At 45.5% G+C, this 18,504-nt stretch overlaps 4 protein-coding genes across 9 annotated transcripts; 2 read left to right on the forward strand and 2 right to left on the reverse strand.

Moving 5' to 3' along the window:
* Window positions 1-24: 24 nt before the first annotated feature.
* On the reverse strand, window positions 25-5,267 carry LOC143517492 (E3 ubiquitin-protein ligase TRIM35). Its single transcript, XM_077010089.1, has 6 exons — window positions 2,623-5,267; window positions 2,069-2,164; window positions 1,736-1,966; window positions 1,496-1,518; window positions 1,119-1,237; window positions 25-869 (listed from the first exon to the last, which is right to left on the reverse strand). The coding sequence occupies exons 1-6, from the start codon at window positions 3,025-3,027 to the stop codon at window positions 304-306; spliced, it is 1,440 nt and encodes a 479-aa protein (XP_076866204.1). The 5' UTR covers window positions 3,028-5,267; the 3' UTR covers window positions 25-303.
* Window positions 4,978-7,939, forward strand: tubb4bl (tubulin, beta 4B class IVb-like). Of its 3 annotated transcripts, XM_077010099.1 has the most exons (4): window positions 4,978-5,142; window positions 5,931-6,039; window positions 6,358-6,468; window positions 6,580-7,939. In XM_077010099.1, exons 1-4 carry the CDS (start codon window positions 5,086-5,088, stop codon window positions 7,635-7,637), a joined length of 1,335 nt encoding a protein of 444 aa, XP_076866214.1. In that variant the 5' UTR covers window positions 4,978-5,085; the 3' UTR covers window positions 7,638-7,939. The 3 variants fall into 3 exon arrangements, with proteins under 3 accessions (XP_076866214.1, XP_076866212.1, XP_076866213.1); XM_077010097.1 differs by lacking the exons at window positions 4,978-5,142; window positions 5,931-6,039 and adding an exon at window positions 6,056-6,194; XM_077010098.1 differs by lacking the exons at window positions 4,978-5,142; window positions 5,931-6,039 and adding an exon at window positions 6,071-6,190.
* Window positions 7,714-12,328, reverse strand: crb3a (crumbs homolog 3a). 3 transcript variants are annotated; one of them, XR_013131958.1, is made up of 5 exons: window positions 12,002-12,328; window positions 11,360-11,559; window positions 9,968-10,002; window positions 9,087-9,817; window positions 7,714-8,652 (listed from the first exon to the last, which is right to left on the reverse strand). XR_013131958.1 is itself a non-coding variant. In XM_077010102.1 (4 exons), exons 2-4 carry the CDS (start codon window positions 11,445-11,447, stop codon window positions 9,611-9,613), a joined length of 330 nt encoding a protein of 109 aa, XP_076866217.1. In that variant the 5' UTR covers window positions 11,448-11,559; window positions 12,002-12,328; the 3' UTR covers window positions 7,714-9,610. The 3 variants fall into 3 exon arrangements, 1 of the variants encoding a protein (XP_076866217.1); XR_013131957.1 differs by having other exon boundaries at window positions 7,714-8,675; XM_077010102.1 differs by having other exon boundaries at window positions 7,714-9,817.
* A 1,349-nt stretch (window positions 12,329-13,677) lies between these two features.
* asf1ba (anti-silencing function 1Ba histone chaperone) lies at window positions 13,678-16,852 on the forward strand. Of its 2 annotated transcripts, none has more exons than XM_077010100.1 (5): window positions 13,678-14,050; window positions 14,184-14,346; window positions 14,736-14,851; window positions 15,561-15,737; window positions 15,989-16,852. In XM_077010100.1, the coding sequence occupies exons 2-5, from the start codon at window positions 14,238-14,240 to the stop codon at window positions 16,178-16,180; spliced, it is 594 nt and encodes a 197-aa protein (XP_076866215.1). In that variant the 5' UTR covers window positions 13,678-14,050; window positions 14,184-14,237; the 3' UTR covers window positions 16,181-16,852. The 2 variants fall into 2 exon arrangements, with proteins under 2 accessions (XP_076866215.1, XP_076866216.1); XM_077010101.1 differs by having other exon boundaries at window positions 13,678-13,833.
* The last annotated feature ends 1,652 nt before the right edge of the window (window positions 16,853-18,504 follow it).

The following is an 18,504-nucleotide window of genomic DNA, read 5'->3' on the forward strand; positions in this document are numbered from 1 at the left end:
TAAGGAAGATCACCACCATATAAATATGTTCAATATAGACAAATTTATTTTCATGAAATTGTATCAGTGCACATCACTTGAGATGTTTTTGTAGCGATTAATACATAGTTTCATCTTCTTCAATAATCAGGTTAACTGTGTCTAAATGCCTTTGTGTTAACCATGAACTAAAAAAGGTTACCAAGGTATGAACAGCATCAGTTTCACAAAATCTCAGCTTAACACACTAATGTTTGTGTCAGCAGCCATATCCACTTCATTCTTAATTAAGAGGAAATATATGCTTCATTAATGCACGCAGCTTTAAGGGTCAAGAGGTTGGTTCTCCTTCACTGAAATAACCACAGGCTTTGGCACAATCTTCAGAAAGCGATCACTTTGCGTATAGAAGTACGGCAGTACTTTCTCCGTGAAAGTGCTCGTGAACACGTGCAGCACGCGCCCATCCGAGGACCGGGAGAAAGACACCAGGCCCGCCTCCCAGTCCAGCCGCACGGTCAACCTCTGCAGCCGCCTGTCGACTGCCAGCACCCGGGGCGGGGACGTCATGGCCCGGTAGGCGCCGTCACGCAGGCACAGCGTCCAGAACCCGTTCTCGGGGCGCGCCGCCACCTCCGCGTCCCGCCGGACAGACGCGCTGGCCACGCCCACAATCCAGTCTTCACTGCCGTTCAGCTCCACCTCCCAGGTGTGGGCGGCACCGTCCATGGGGCTCGAGCCCAGCACCTCGGCGCTGAAACGGAAGCGCTCCGGGTTGCTGGGCGGGTGTCGGAGTGGGGGTTCGGACGGGCTGGTGTAGCGGACACAGGTCAGGTCGTCTGATAGGCTCAAACAAGGGTGGGCGGTGTTTGGGTTCAACGTTACAGCAGCTGAGCAGGCAAAAAAAAACGTGTTTTTACACACCTGCTTGATTTTGAATAAATTATCTTCAGATCTCTTCAAATATAAAGTTTTATTACGGCCGTGTGCTCATTTTTAAAAATAAATGTTTTATTTATTTCAGTCAACCCTATTTTGACAAAAAACTGTCGAAGGCTGTTCTTTTTTTGAAACTTAAATGTCAATATATTATTTAATTGATACATCACTGCCCCCTTATGGTTGTGCAGGGTACTCACAGTACGGAGCTATTCCTTGCATCTTTACCCAGACGTGGAATTTCAGGTTACTCAAATGCTTGGCTTCATCTATTAATGATCCACAAAATCCCTCTGGGTCCAGGAGTGATTTCTGGGCTCTGCAGAAACAATCGTAAATGAAGTGTTTCATTTAGCTAGAGGATTAGTAGTTTAATCTTGTATAGTCCCAATAACGATTCAAAGTAATGGGCTGCCTGGTTTGTAGTATTAAAAAACAGATGCTTTCAAGTTAAACAATATGTGGGTGAGCAACTGTCTCTGGTAGTGAACTCAGATGTTTGCCAGACCGACTGTTACTCTGGTCCAGTAATTCCATAACATGGAGAGTTACGAGGTAGGGAAACATTTCTACATACCTCTCCATGGTGCATCTGAAATTCTATAAAAGTAAACAAAACAGTGATTAACAACAAAACTGTGGTAAACACATGGAAGTCTGTATTAACTGGACACTGCTGAACAGTCCTGATCATTCACACATTTAAGACAACGTCGATGAGGCCACACCCCCTGAGACAATGAGGATGAGGCCACACCCCCTGAGACAAGGCAGGTGAAGAACAAAGGCACACCTGCACAGGTGCGAGTGACCTCACCTGCAGCAGCGTTGCGTCCGCGGTGGCCATCTCCCGCTCCGTCCTCCCGATGGCGTCCACCAGAGAGGCCGTCCTACCCATCAGGTCTCTGTCTCTCTCCTTCAGGGCGAGGACCTTCTGTGTCTCCTCCTCCTTCAGCGTGGACACCCTGGCTTCCTCTTCCTCTCGCAGGAACTGATGAAGCTCCAGGAATTGAGCCCTTATTCGTTTTTCTGTTAGCTGAGCCTGACACTGAAACACACACACGCACACACACACACATGCACACACAATTATTTTGTGCGGGTTGTTTGTTGTTCCTCTTGTGAGGTCTGTTTTGCGGTGAAACTCTACCTTGATATGGTCCAGCGTCACAGCTGCAGTGACCCTCAGTTTACTGAATGTCTCCAGTTTGTCCTTCAGTTTCTGTAGTACAGCTCTGAGTTTGTCCTGTGTGACCGTGACACAAACAAGGTCTCCATTCCATTACTGTGATACACTGTACAAATATCAATAAAATAATGAAAGAGCACATTCACTCCTTCTTATGATAACTAACAAAAAAAATAACTTCGGCATTCTCGTCCCTTGAATTAGAAACATTGTTCCTAATTCACACATGGGAACATGTGGAGTTGTGCGAACATTTTTCAGGAACACGGCAACTTGACAGCAGTGTTTCTCTGCGTGCCAGGAATGCAACAGTGAGCGTTGTAGGTGCTGTTGGAATTCTCAGGCTGCGTTTCTCTGGCAGTGCCCTGTGAGATCGTCAGAACAGACCTGATGAACTGCCTTTCCCCAGACCGCCTGCTCTAAGTCCTTTAAGGGCCAGAGAACAGCAGTGAGCATTCAGAAGCACCCAGAGTAGCACGGAGGCGGCGAGACAATGCCCCAATGTCGGACTGTACCTTGTGGTCCCGGGCGACCGCCTCCGCGGGACGGCAGTGGTGCTCCTTGTGCACGTTGGAGGCCTGGCACGAGGGGCAGATGGGCAGCTGGTCGTCGGTGCAGAAGAGCTTCAGTGCCTGGCCGTGGAGGCTGCACACCGCGCCCACTCCGGCCACCGGGGCTGCCGCCTCTCTGCGGCCCTGCAGGAAAGCCTCGCAAAGGTTCTTCAAGGCCAGGTTGCGGGGGGGGCTCTTACGGGAGGCCCTGCGCCTGCATACGGGACAGTCCCGCGTGCGGGACACCTCCCAGCACCGCTGCAGGCAGCCCCGGCAGAAGCTGTGGCTGCAGGACAGCAGGACCGGGTCCCTGAAGATGTCGCAGCACACGGGACACGACAGGTCGGCTTCCGGCAGGTTGGATGACATTCTGTCCCGTCCGCAGGTATGAAACCTTCGCTCGTGCTCAGCAAAAATGTCCCGCTTCGATCCCTCGCATGTCTGTCAGCGTGGGACGTCTATGCAAGACGGCACGCCGACAAGCTCGTCTCGCTTGGCTGGTTTGCTCAGGACTCCGGGGGCAGACGCAGCCTGGGCTGTTCAGGCATGCAGGATCAACAGGGAGGGGGCGGGGCCCGTGAGGCCTAGGACAGGAAGTAAAACCTGTAAAGGCTCAGTGTGAGGTGTTCCAGACCCTGATCCCAACGGCAAACAGTGAAGCTTTGCTCATTTTTACAATCTTACAATTCTGACAAGAATTTTTGTATGAGCAGAAAACAATAATTGTTTGTGATATGAAGCTCTTTCATTTCAGTGGACACATTTATTCGCACTGCAGTGCAAAAATCTCCTTTAGTATAATAATTTCAACAGAAATACAGTTCAATTTCTGCTTGTGTAAGAATAAAGTGCATTCTGACAATAAAAACTAACATATGGCCTGTGGATGCCAGGACACGCCCCACTAAACCCTGATCAGATCCAGCTCTGGTGTTTACAGGACCTACACTGGGTACCAGGAGGCATATGTTAAGTTCCTGGGTGGGGCCAGAAGGAATTTCAAACCACACTGGAGGCAGTAAGTGGCAGTGCCGTTCTTCTTGCGTCCTGCCTTCATACCACCGAGCAAAGCTCACAAGCCCAAACCACACTGGAGGCAGTAAGTGGCAGTGCCGTTCTTCTTCCGTCCTGCCTTCATACCACCGAGCAAAGCTCACAAGCCCAAACTACACTGAAGCACTTTATGTAGCTTGGGCTGTGATCCAGCTCTCACAGTGCGGAAGGAAACATGTGATTGTATTGAATATCATTAGAGTCAATAGGGAAGCTGTGGTGACTGTAATTGTGCACTGCACAGCGTCACTACTGGCTGGATCACTGCCTTACTGGATCACTGCCTTACTGGATCACTGCCTCACTGGATCACTGCCTTACTGGATTCCTGCCTTAGTGGATCACTGCCTCACTGGATCACTGCCTTACTGGATCACTACCTCACTGGATCACTGCCTTACTGGATCACTGCCTTACTGGATCACTGCCTCACTGGATCACTGCCTTACTGGATCACTGCCTTAGTGGATCACTGCCTTACTGGATCACTGCCTTACTGGATCACTGACTGACATTTCTGCTGTGTTTTCTACTGCCAGTGATTATGTATCCTAGTTGTTCCAGAATTGTCATTGGTCAGCACTGCCTTTTCCTTCCACCATGATGCCATGTAGGTTACACAGACACAATGGCAGCGTTGTAATTTGGCTGAACGTTCAAACATTGGCACTCACCAGCTGTTTTATTAGAATCATCTACCTGGATGTTCGATTACAGTCTGGCCCTTTTGTTTCTGTGCATAGTTGGCTATCAGTTCCTCAATAGCCAGTTTCTGACCACAGGACCAGGACTGGCTGGATATTTTTGTGGCGGGCCACTCTCGACCAGACAGTGCCACCAACTAATGTAAACACAAACACAACTACAGTACAACAGTACAGTTTCGCCGGCTCAACACCCACAACCACACTCACGATGTCATATTTAATTCTGTGTGTCAGAAACATTAACATGACAGCAAGGGGTTAATAAAATGGTACATGCTCAAAAATGAGTTACAGTGGCAATGAGCATAGATACAAGGCAAACGTTTGTGGAAATGAAATGAAAATAGTGGGTTAGTGGGAAAGGGGTTAAAGATATTCACATTCGCCTTTTTCAGTCATTCTCTGAGATCCGTTTGCAATTCCAGTGCAAATCGCAGCATCCTATCCGGTTTCTCCACGAGGGTAGAGTCCTCCTTCTCTCCTCCGGTCTTGGTTACCATGGGGATGACGTCATGTTGCACCACACGTTCGGCCCAGTAGTCGCGAGAGGGGCGGGCGCAGTCTCGCGCTATCAGAAGCGGACTCGCAAAAATCAGCTCTATCCTTTTGCGATCTGCAGGTTACCATCAAATTCTCCATCCCCTGCTCCTTGTCTACCACTTCCACGATGCGCGAAATAGTTCACCTGCAAGCCGGCCAGTGTGGCAACCAGATCGGAGCTAAGGTAAAAGACAAGCCGTGGTGGTTTTGCATGAAGGAGAAAACAGCCTTAGATCATAGACGGCGTGCAAAAATGCTGGATGGCAATTAATCCGCCCTCAAGGATTCTCGAGAAATCTTCTGCGCAAAATGGAGGATGCTTCTCAGTCATTCTCGCAGTAATTGCAAATTATTTACGACTAGCCGAGTGCTGTGCGCAATTTGTCAAAATGCAATTGCTTCTTGAGAACGAGGTGCAGACCTTGAATAAGCTATTTAGCCTCTATTTGTTCAATGGCCAGGCGTCGAAAGATTTTAGTGTCTGCATTTTTTACGTAGATTGGGTGTATGGAGAAAAAGTGGGGTTTTCCCACTTTATTTTATTATTTTTATATTTATTTTTATAATTATTATTATTATTTTAATTGTAAAATGATCCTCAACATATTTGGATAAGTTGAGTAATTTAGATGAGTAATTTAATGCATATTCCTGTTTATAACGGAATACAGTACTTCTACAATGATTAGCTTGACTTTTCATTGTACAAAGTAGGATGCGCAACTTCAAAATACATGATGATAAGAACAGTTTATAATTTGCGTTTGACCTCATTTTCTAAAGGCAGAATAAAAATGACAGAATTGTTACAGCACGTTACACGACACGCCCTACTCTCTACGTCACTCCCCTGAGCTCTCCGCCACCCCTCCGGTTTGTCCTCCTCTCTTTCCGTCTGTTTTCTCTTCCTCCTGTTTCTCTCCACTCTTCCTTTTTCCTCTCTCTGACATTCTCTGTCTCTTCGTCTTTCAGTTCTGGGAGGTGATCAGCGATGAACACGGTATCGATCCGACCGGGACGTACCACGGAGACAGCGACCTGCAGTTAGACAGGATCAGTGTGTACTACAATGAGGCCACAGGTGACGGCACATGACGTGCAATCTTGTCGAGCGTTTGAGATCGTATGAGGTCATACGATAGTAAAAGTTTCTGTGCACGGAATGAAAGATTCGGGCTTTCAAACGGCCATGGCATTTCTGCAACGCAGAATAATGTCAGAAATCACATAAAGTAGGTGGGTTTGATTTTTATCGCAGAGATGGGAGTCGTATTTGCTTGAATTTACCAACTTGTTTAAAATTCTGTGCATGACTCAGAACTCTGTGAGTGATGATGTTTTTAAGGGATAGAAATCCACATTGTATTGATTCTATAATATTTCCTCCTGTCTTCTTCAGGTGGTAAATATGTTCCGCGAGCCATCCTCGTGGATCTGGAACCCGGCACCATGGACTCGGTACGGTCGGGGCCGTTTGGACAGATCTTCAGACCTGACAACTTTGTCTTTGGTGAGAACGTTGTTTACTCTCCCTGTCACCACATGTGCTTCTCTCTTCTTCTTCTTCTTCTTCTTCAGGACACTAACGTGTGTGGTTGTGTATGTGTGATTGTGTTTGTAGGCCAAAGTGGTGCTGGAAACAACTGGGCCAAGGGCCACTACACAGAAGGGGCGGAGCTTGTGGACTCTGTGCTGGATGTGGTGCGTAAGGAGGCGGAGAGCTGCGACTGCCTACAGGGCTTCCAGCTCACGCACTCGCTGGGCGGGGGCACCGGCTCAGGCATGGGCACCCTGCTCATCAGTAAGATCCGTGAGGAGTACCCGGACCGCATCATGAACACCTTCAGCGTGGTGCCCTCACCCAAGGTGTCCGACACGGTGGTGGAGCCCTACAACGCCACGCTGTCCGTGCACCAGCTGGTGGAGAACACGGACGAGACGTACTGCATCGACAACGAGGCTCTCTACGACATCTGCTTCCGCACGCTCAAGCTGACCACGCCCACTTACGGAGACCTCAACCACCTGGTCTCGGCCACCATGAGCGGCGTGACCACCTGCCTGCGCTTCCCCGGCCAGCTCAACGCCGACCTGCGCAAGCTCGCCGTCAACATGGTGCCATTCCCCCGCCTGCACTTCTTCATGCCGGGCTTCGCTCCTCTCACCAGCAGGGGGAGCCAGCAGTACCGCGCCCTGTCCGTGCCCGAGCTCACGCAGCAGATGTTCGATGCCAAGAACATGATGGCGGCCTGCGACCCGCGTCACGGTCGCTACCTCACCGTCGCCGCCGTCTTCCGCGGCCGCATGTCCATGAAGGAGGTGGACGAGCAGATGCTGAACGTCCAGAACAAGAACAGCAGCTACTTCGTGGAGTGGATCCCCAACAACGTGAAGACGGCCGTGTGCGACATCCCGCCCCGCGGCCTCAAGATGGCCGCCACCTTCATCGGCAACAGCACGGCCATCCAGGAGCTGTTCAAGCGCATCTCGGAGCAGTTCACCGCCATGTTCCGCCGCAAGGCCTTCCTGCACTGGTACACGGGCGAGGGCATGGACGAGATGGAGTTCACCGAGGCCGAGAGCAACATGAACGACCTGGTGTCCGAGTACCAGCAGTACCAGGACGCCACGGCCGAGGAAGGCGAGTTTGAGGAAGAGGGCGAGGAGGAGGTGGCCTAAAACCTACCTGACTTCTCCACCTCGTGCCGTCCCGCCCCCGTCCCGCCCCCGTCGTCTGTGCGTCACTCCTCCCCGCCATAATACAGGTCTCTGGTGATCTCCAGCCGCCATGATGGAAATTCACAATGAATTGTGCAACTTTTTTTTTGTTTCACTTTGTGTTTTGGTGTGTTGAGTATACAGTACATCGTCCTCCCCTTCCATCACGTTGCAGTGAGGAAAGCAGGCGCTTTTAAGTGTGAAGCCTTCAGATCTGAGAATAACTCTCTGAATAATAAGTCTGAATAAAGGCTAAACCTATATCCAAAGTGCTGTTTTTGCTGTTCTTCTATATGTCGTCAGCTAAATTTTGAGAATGTTTCATACTCACGTTATCTGCGAGGTATCAGAACATTAATCCCTTAACAAGATGCAGACCTTGTAAATAATCTAAATATAAAAACATGAACACTAGAGGGACACTAGAGGGGGCAGTTTCCCCAAACTATTATATAATCAAAGATGTGAAATATTTTTCAGTCAACAGCATTCCAACAAACATCCTTCAGCAGGATTTACTAAATGCTACATGTTATCTGAGGCAGCAAGAACACGACAATGTCCGGCGTTCATCAGCACAGAGCACTCGCTACACGGACGCCTTTATCAGGCAGAGCTGGACGACGTCAGTCCTTCATCTTCATAGCCATGTAGAGTAATGCAAATGAGATTCAGCAAACAACAACATAGTAGCAGTCATGGTGTTGAACTTATTAAAGTTCTGAAAAAGTTAAATGATTGTGTGTTACAGTCTTAAATTCTGAATGCAGGTGCTTCTAACTTTATAGTAATAATACATAACAGTAAAATCCAAATTTTGTTTTTTTAAGAAGCGAACTGTTTAGACATGCAATCACATGGTGCGTTTTCGAAACGTTGTCCACAAACGTGGTCCACACCATCGCGGGAGTAGCTGGACACGTGAGAATGCTCGGATTTGATAGAGTAAACACTCAACACACCAACTGTTCAGGACCTGAATCAAAAATGACAGATAAACTAACAGATAAAAATATGTTCAGTTAAAAAGAATCTATGATAAGAAAATGATTCAAGTATGTTGTGTTTGATTAAATGAGTCAAATATGATTAAATAATGCATTTCATTACTGTACTGTGGGAGTTTATAGATAACCACCAACACTTATCCTGTTGAGTTAAATACTCATGGTAAAAAAAGATTAAGGTCTCCTCCCATCCGGCTACAGGGCCTTTAGCATCAGCATGGCTAATGTACAATTAACATTTAATATTGATATTTGGATAAACATCATTACACATTTTTTTAAATTATACGAAAAACAGTTTTTGAACTACACACATACTGCATCAGGCAAATCAAAGTGACTCCAATCAACGCTTCAAAATCTAAAATAAAATATAACAATATACTGTAAGTATAGGACAAACCAAGTGCATTTGGAGTTGCCAAAGGAACCAGCTCATGTGGCTCTCTGGATGTTGGGCGGCTGGCACTTTGTACCTGGTGTATGAGCTCACCAGCCCTGGCAGTTCTGGTCAACCTCTGCTTTCAGAGACCCTCTGCAGGACCTATTGCAGGATCCCTTGCCTATGCTTGTTCATGTTTACAGCCTATGATTTCTGTAGTGTTTTCAGATGGCGCGGATTAAGCGATCTGCATTCAGATTCGGGACACCTGTAGGGGTGCGGTATAGTTTGTCCAGTTTTTCCACACCAGAGCCAGGTGCTTTAAGAACGGAGTTGGTTCAGGTCTTCAACCGTACCAAAACGCCTCTCAGTCACACCCACATGCACCTGTGATTCATTAGTGAGGAATCAGGTTTTTCTTTTTTTTTCTTGGGGATGGATTCTTCTCCGTCGAGAGAGAGAGAGGGAGGCAGGCGTGGTGGAGAGCCAAACCTGGAGCAGCACCATCACTGAAGAACAACAGCTGGGAGTGCCTGGCGGCCATCTTAGATGAGTCTCTCCTCCTTGGGTAGCTTGATAGTGTTGGGGGCCTCCACGCTGCGTGTCCCGCTCTGCTCCTCTGCGCTCGGCTGGTACGTGCCCTCCGTCTGTCTCTTCTTCTTCACCACGCAGAAGAGGAAGACGAGCAGCCCGACCAACAGCAGCACCACCACGACCACTATAGGCACTACGATCGCCACGACGTTGGGCCCCTGTACACACACGAGGAGCAGAGGTAGGTAATGCGAGGGCAGCACAGGTACTTTCATGATAACTGGAAGACACACATGTTGCACTATAAATTATATTTATCTCAATGGTAGAAAAAAAGGTGTGTGAGAGGCTCTGTGTCATTTACTCACAGGGCTGGGAGTTGTAGTCATTACTGTAGTAGACTCTGTGGAAAACAGGGAGGTGATGAGATGAAAACACCAACTTGACATATCACGCATGCCTGCTTGTGCAACGCATGTTACAAACTCCCTGGCCAGTTTAGTCTAGCGTTTCCCGTGGCCCACTCTTCTCTGTGCCATAACTGCCACGTTCACCATGACAACTCTGATGTTTCATCCAGCCTGGCCAATCAGAGCAGCTCTAATGTCTTATCCTTCTGCGTGACTTCACAGGGTTTCCGACCACGGCACGGTGAAAGGTCACGTGAACGAAGCAGTCCAGGGCGGGCAGCTCGAACCGAGCAGATGAAAACAAGAGCCCATGCACAAAGAGTGCCCCTGGGAACAGAGCCCTGGCCAAAACTACAACCACCATGAGTCAGCACACAGCAGGGCCAATAGTAAGGCATTAGATCCAGCTTGAACCTGACTGCTGCCCTGCTCACCTGGTAGAGCAGGTAAAACAAGGTGCTAGCAACACCAAGGTCATGGGTTCAATTCCCAGGAAGCACCGTCATTCTGATTATTATTATATTCTCAATAAGAACTTCTGCCAAATGTAACTTCTAAATCGAACACAAACATGTTATAAACATAGATAATGTATTATGCAAGCAAGGGTTTCGTTAGACGTATCTAGTGTATAACTTCAACAGAAACAAACACAGTGCTTCAGCTGAACTTCCATATGACAGATCAACTTCCCATGGAATTTTTTTTAACTCCATTCTTATCTCAGTGCACTTTCATCCTTAGGGTAGGGGTGAAGGGTGGGGGTTGTTTACTTAGTCCTGTAAATGATTAACATTTTACTTTGGTATGGGCTGCCAGTTTCTGTGCTGGATTAAAGTCTTCCAGTCTTTTTACTGTAGGTTTCTATGTTAGGAAGCTAATAAATTATTAGAGAGATAACAGCGTTGCCCGTGCGTCCTCGGGACATTGTTCTTGTGTAGGAGATGGCTTTACACAGCTTGGGTACAGTCAAGCTTATCTTTGTTTCTTCCGCTAAGCGCCTGCTTAAGTGCCATTCTTAACACTGCCTCTGACAAAACGATATTCAAAACATTTCTAGAACTAATCAACATGTATGCACTTGTGCGAGCCGCTTCAGACAACATCTAGCCATGGCTCAGCTAGAGGCGTGTCACGGTACTCTCGTCTTGTATGTTAAAGTCACTCCGGTGTAATTCCACTCAGGTTTTTTTGTTTGTTTGTTTGTTTGTTTTGTGTGCGCGCGCGCACTCGCGTGCGCCTGCGTGTGCGCACGCGCGTGTGTGTAAGTCTGTAATTCAGAGTCCTTCCCCAGTAAAGATGACCAACAGTTTCGGCGGTACGTTGACTAGCGCGGTGGTTGTGACTCACCCTGGGCCGACGTACTTCCAATAACTAGAAGCAAAGTACTCCCTGTGGGTAGCCACACCTGCACCATTGTGGCTGGAGTGGAGTCCATCTGTAGGCAAACGGTGCCTTCCTCCGCCCAGAGCCTCAGGCCTGGGGAGCACTGGTCAGCGATCAGCAAACCATGACAGGACCTGGCGGGACCACGACACTTGTGGCACTCTCTGAGAAACAGCAGAGGACACACCTAGGCTAAGACGCGGTTTTGCTTTGTTTAGCTGACACCTCGTGATCAGGTGTTCAGCTAATAACTCTAAGTGTGAATGATTTTAAAAGAACAAGAAGATCTGTTTACACCGATCGAAATTAAATAAAATGTTTTTGCTAACAAAATGTTCCAACAAAGAAGAATTATGCACAAGTTACATATAGATAGACATAACACTAAAAGTCTATTAATAGTGAATTATTAGTGTGGATTTTACGGGGTTGTTCTTACAAAAATGCAAAATAAAGATGATGTTCTGCGTGCTTTCGGATGAATTTAATTTGTATCTCACTGGACACATTTTCGGCCTCCCTCTCAACTATGAATGGAAAATTCAAGCACACAGAATACAACACCCGTTATAGATGGACTATGAAACCATTTGTGTGTCGCCTTACCTGTCCACGCAGTTCCCGAAGACTTTCGGTCTCTTCTGGTTTCAGTACGAAGGTACATCCAGTTTGTTGGATCATAGGTCGCTTCCGCCTCACCTTAGCGGCTGAATGTGGTTACTAAAGCGAGTTCGCCTGTGCACTTGTTCCTCGGTGTTAACTGGCGTATCGCTCGTGCTCAAACATTGCTCACCGGCTTCTTTACTGGGTAACTTGCGAAACACAGACGTATTCACGGGTATGTCGAGATCATTCAACTCGTACGTTCGTGGTTTTTTTTCCTTCCTCCTAAATTCCCACTGGTGATCACATGGTTCGGTCTCGTATTACAGTACCTGAGCCCAGCTACAACCTGTGGCGCGAGACACACATGCCATTGTGCGCGTTCAGCTTGGACCAAAATCCACCTGCCCAGTGAAGCGATGCGTGTACTCCATTCTATACTGAACAATACATGTCTATTTTAAGACCGATATCCTGTTGTATATTGAAAATGCACAGTTTATTTATAAGTTTATTTATAGTTCTGTCTGTAAATGTAAATGTCCTACGCGTATTGTCCTAACCAGCTTTCCAAATATCTAGGCTATTGCAAACACTACAAAACAAATAATAATGCAATTACTCGAGTGATTTTATACATTCATTACAATAATGTTCTGCTCCGTTGCCGCAACAGCGTCGTTGCTTAACTTATCAGGTGCAGCGAAGCACTCGTTGCGACCTCCAGCGGTGAACTACTCGGTCAAGCGTTAATCTTAAACCTCCAAGAGCTCAAAAATGCTTGACATTCCGCAAAACCGTTAATCCCTCCTCCTTCTCGTGAGTATTATTAACCAGTTAGCAACTGTTAGGCTGTTGAAACTCAGAAATTGTCAGAAATTGTCCTTTGGAACACAAATAAACCACTTGTAAAGAAGAATTTATTAAGAACTTTTGGGGTGGCCTGGTTGTATTCCACTAGTCTGGAGGAAAAACAAAACAGACCATTTCCGAATTCCGAATAGAGATATACATGAACAACACACATTTGTTCGGATTTGACCTAGTATTTTCTTAATTTCAGTAAGGTTTACACGTTTTTGTCTCTAGTGTCACGTCTAAGACGTTGTTCATAAATAACCATCACTTGTTGGCCTTTGGGCGACCATAAGCCATAAAATATGCTACGTGTGATATATTTAGGTTTTATTGTGAATATGAAAAAGCAGTAGAGCACAGTACATCTGATCCACAAAGTTCAATATCAGTTAAATATATTGCACCAGACGTCTGGAAATACATTGAATTAGTTAATTTACTTCTGGTAGGATATAACGCGAACATTTCGGAGTGGTTATGCTGCGTCTATCTAAACCCTTTTCTGTTCAGGCATTCGCTCCTCCTGAGTGCTACGGTAACAACAAACCTCGTACTTTACATTTTATTAAAATATTTAACACCCGTGAATCAGTGTCTTTATTTGGATATAGATAATGCTGCATCATTTCCTGTGGTAGATCATTAAAAACGAGTCCTTATTTGTGCATAAAAACAACGGAAATCGTGATTATCGTCTGAAACGTCTATATGCGCGTGCACGCGAGGGGAGTAGAATTCTGCCGGGGAGTCGGAATTCGGCACAACACCGGCAGCTTCAGCTCAGCGGGGTCACGTCACAACAAAGAAACGCCACGCACCAGACGTTGTCTGTAACCGCCTACACCAGCCACAAATGTCCAATCAGCAATCAGTAAATTCGGGACATACGGCTAGCGAGCCAATCAACGTGTAGCGCAGCCTTGCATTTTTTTACGTTTTGGTGAAATCGTCTGAACGCACTGGCGGGAGAGGACGGTGTAGGATTTCTTGTTGATTCATATTACTACAGCTTTGCGTCGCAGAGCATTACAACTTAAGCTTAAGGCTTTGGTTGTTCAGTGGTCTATTTTTTTTAATTATTGGAAGACCCAGTCAATTGCGACATCATATTGGCATTGAAGCCCGGGGTGTCCGTGGAAGAAGAGCTAGCAGCTAACGCGCTAACATCACTTCTAACATTGCGTAGCTGAGGCGGTCCGTTAGCATTAGCCGCTACTTTGCTGAGCCGTCTAGGCTGCTGTCTTTAGAAACGTGTCTAAAAAAATTTTTTCCATAATTTATTTAACTTTTATTTTCCCCTCTCTCCGCCGGTTTGCGTCTTCTGAAGATTTGTGACAGCTGCGACGTTTCCTTTGACTCGATTAGCTAGCTGGTTGGAGCAATGGCAAAAGTGCAGGTGCTAAATGTGGCCGTCCTGGACAACCCGAGTCCATTTGGAAACCCCTTTCAGTTCGAGATAACGTTTGAATGCATGGAGGATCTTCCAGAAGGTGAGCTGGCGTCTCTCTGGTCCGTGCTACTCTTTTAGGTGGCTTTCCTGCGCTGCCCTTGCTACGCTAAGCTAAGCTAAGCGTTTCGTAGCTACGCGAAAATGACGTCACAATGGCGGGATGTTGAAACGTCGTAACGCAGCTGTCTTGCGTATGGAACTTTTTGTGCAACTCTACACAAATAATTACGTTAATCGCTAAAGTAACAAGTGAAAACAACAGTCTTGGTCTACGGGTTTATTGCATCGATTACACAGATGTAACAAAACGCATGTTTTTTTGTATGGAATCCAAACTGAATTATTAACCGTTTTAGGTTTCGCCGCCTTTTTTTGTAGAAATTGTTTATAGCTACCCAAACATACTCAAACCATGTATTTCTGTTCCAGATCTAGAGTGGAAAATTATATACGTGGGCTCAGCAGAGAGTGAAGAGTATGACCAGACTCTCGACTCGGTTCTGGTAGGCCCAGTTCCTGCAGGCAGACACATGTTCGTATTTCAGGTGAGCTGAACACTTTATATGTGTTTTAATGGCTGCCAAATCTCTTCGAGCTCATGTGCTTTGTATAAATCTCGAATAGCACGTAACCTGTTGCAATGACACCGATTGTCTTGTTTGTAACTGTAAATTGCAAAATAATATGACAATGTATTTCTAATATTTAAGGCCCATTCCTCTGAACTGTATTAAAGTATTTTAGTTTTTCCTATGTCAGGGTTGAAAATGCAGTCATGACTGGGAAAATGTGGAAGGCAGAACACACAACATATAATTTTACAATAACATGACATTTATTTACAATAACATGCAGCCTAAGTGCCTACAAGAAAAGTAATATATAGTTATATAATAATATAGTTATATAGCTATGTTTGACTTATTTTGATCACATATACATACAGAAGACAGAACATTGTTGTTCAGCCTCTTTACAAAAAGATGATACACGGTGGGCCTTGCTGAGTCCAATCCACCTTGAAGTGTATGAAAAGTAATATATCCATTGCCTTGATTTAATATCACTCACTCTCAACAGGAAAACAAGATGTACAAACTGAAAGAATCAAACGCTGAATTCACATCACAACTAATGCAAAGTACTTTAAAATGAAATCAACTCAAATCTGTGTCATTAGTTTGTACAGTTCTTGGGCCAGTGTGCAACAGCATTTCTCAACATCTTTCTTGGCTTCCCTGTGTTCACCACCAGGCGGACGCACCAGTCCCTTCGTTGATCCCCGAGAGTGACGCGGTGGGTGTGACCGTTGTCTTGATCACTTGTACATACAGAGGACAGGAGTTCATCCGCATTGGGTATTACGTCAACAACGAGTACACTGATGCAGAGCTTCGAGAGAATCCGCCCGTCAAACCCAACTACGGGCAGGTATGGAGATGAGGGTTCATCTGGAATCTCAGAAATGTTCATCAGTAAACACAAATGCTAATAAGACTCGCAGTTTATATTTATGGTCTTTGTCAGACTTATAAGCAACTTTTATCAGTATAGGCTCTGTGGCAATCAAACCAGTGACAATGGTGTAGCTACAATCTCACTTTACAAAGTGTTCTAGTAAAGCTGCATTTCAGGTGGACTTTAAATGCCATTGTATGTTTTCCACTGTACTTTCTCCTCAGCTCCAGAGGAACATTCTGGCTTCAAACCCTCGCGTAACCCGCTTCCACATCAACTGGGAGGGCTGTTCGGAGAAGATGGAGGATTGTGAGAACGTCGATCCCGCCCCTAACACCATGCTGCCCCCCTCATGCACCCCAGGCAAGGCACCCCCTCTCGGATTAATGCCAGACAACTCCATGGACTGCTTGTAAAGTCCTGAGACCCACCATTAACAGCTCACACGTGAGATCCACCAGGCCACATGCCGATGACATGCTGACTATGACAACCTCGCCCTCAGTTCTGGACTTGTTTCACTCTAGGGCCTGAAATGTTGAGTACACTGGCTTGAACAATCAATGGTGCTTTTTTTTATCATTTGCCAAGGTGTGTGTTCAGGTTCAGAACAGATTCAGAAGTACTTCCATGACTTCGTATCACCCATTTAAATTATCTACTTGTAATTTTCCCTGCAGACTTGAACAGATTAGCAAATCAAGGTAGTGGGAGCTTAGTACTTAGGATGACTGCCAGTGGAATGTGTTTTAATGATGTGTAACAAAACGAGATGGTCAGCGATATGGTTGGATGTTGACCATTCACCCACACCACGTTAGAGCCACTAGTCAGGTGTAAGATGAGACATTTGACCACTTTTAATCAGACTGACTGCTTTTCACGGGTTAAATTAAGTAAGGAAGGAGGGCTGAGAATCATTACAAGTCACATGATGTCAGAATTGAGTATTATAGGCTGTGGATAACATGATTAGCCATTTGTAACAGAAGGCTATATTTCTGATGGAGTTGTATTATATTGTATATATGTTTTTTTCTGTTTGTATACCAGTTCTCCAAATAAATAAATATCTTTTCTTATATGAACAGTTGTTTTTCTTGCTATCTTGGAAGTTCTAGAGTTTAAACAACTTTGGTTGGTTCAGAATGCGGCAGGAGGCATTGTTACTGACATAAAGCTCTGCATGGCCGTTCTCCTATTAAGAAATGTCACATTTTGGGTCACAAGGTGATGCCATCTATTAGTACCTAAAACTGAGTTATAACTGAAGGAAGACTATTTTCATACACATCCCTCCCATCTCTGGAATAACTTTTCAGTGGGACTCGGATGCAGTCTATATTTATGTCTAATTAATTGGAAAATTGGTTTTCATGCTAGATCAACCATTCCCTTATTGGACAATGCGATCCTTGAGAATCCTGCCTGCTCTGCTTCTTTGTCAGAGTTCGACCAAATCTCTTTGTCCCTGTTGACTAAGATTGTGTCTAGTATGAAGCCGGCCACATCTATACTGGACACCCTTCCAACACGCCTTTTTAAAGAAGTCTGGATCTAGTGTATGCGCTATTATAAATTCTAGCCTCTTAAGTGGACTGGTTCCTTTGTGTTTCAAGCACTCAGTTGTTCAGCCTCTTATTAAAAAACCTAATTTGGACCCATCTGCCTTGTCTAGTTATAGACCCATCTCAAAATTGCCGCTCACATCAAAAATCCTGGAAAAGGTTGTTTGTAATCAACTTTCTTCCTATTTAGCAGAGAATAATATCTTGGAAAAGTTTCAATCGGGTTTCCGAGCACATCACAGCACAGAATCAGCCTTACTTAAATTAACAAATGATATCCTCCTTAATTTGGACCGTAATTCATGTGTCGTTTTAGTCATGCTGGACCTTAGCGCCGCTTTTGACACTGTCGATCACGATATTTTAATAAAGTGTCTTAACACGGTGGCAGGGGTCCAGGGGAAAGCACTAGCTTGGTTTTCTTCCTACCTAAAAGATCGCTCTTTTGCTGTCCAATTAGGTAAGTCAGTGTCATTATCATCTCCCATTGCTACTGGTTTGCCACAGGGTTCCATCTTAGGCCCCATTCTCTTTTCACTTTATTTAGTTCCTTTAGATTTAATTTTAAAAAAATATGAAATCTCGTATCATTGCTATGCTGATGATACTCAGCTATACTTACCACTGAAACCGGGGGGATACGCACTCTCTAAACATCTTGTCAGCGTGTATGAGGGAAGTCAAACTATGGCTAACTAAAAACTTTCTTAAGCTCAATGAGGACAAAACAGGTTGTCCTGTTTGGCAAGCCTGGTAACATTGAATCCTTCAAAAATAATCTGAGTTGTCATTTTCAAAATTTATCTCACTGTGTGAAAAACCTTGGAGTTATTTTTGACCCAGCACTTAAATTTGAAAAGCAAATCAACTCCGTTGTAAAATCAAGTTTTTTCCAATTATGCCAAATTGCTAAACTTAAACCGATTTTGTCATTTAAGGATCTCGAGACTGTTATTCATGCTTTTATCACAACACGCCTTGACTATTGTAATTCCCTGTACATGGGGGTAAATCAGTCCTCTCTGGCCCGTCTGCAACTCGTTCAAAATGCAGCTGCTAGACTCCTTACCGGAACAAAAAAACGTGACCATATTTCTCCAGTCCTGGCTTCATTACACTGGCTTCCTATCAGGTACAGGATCCATTTTAAAATCCTACTGTTTGTTTTTAAG

This window comes from Brachyhypopomus gauderio, chromosome 6, assembly GCF_052324685.1.
Source record: "Brachyhypopomus gauderio isolate BG-103 chromosome 6, BGAUD_0.2, whole genome shotgun sequence".
Taxonomy (NCBI): Eukaryota; Metazoa; Chordata; class Actinopteri; order Gymnotiformes; family Hypopomidae; genus Brachyhypopomus; species Brachyhypopomus gauderio.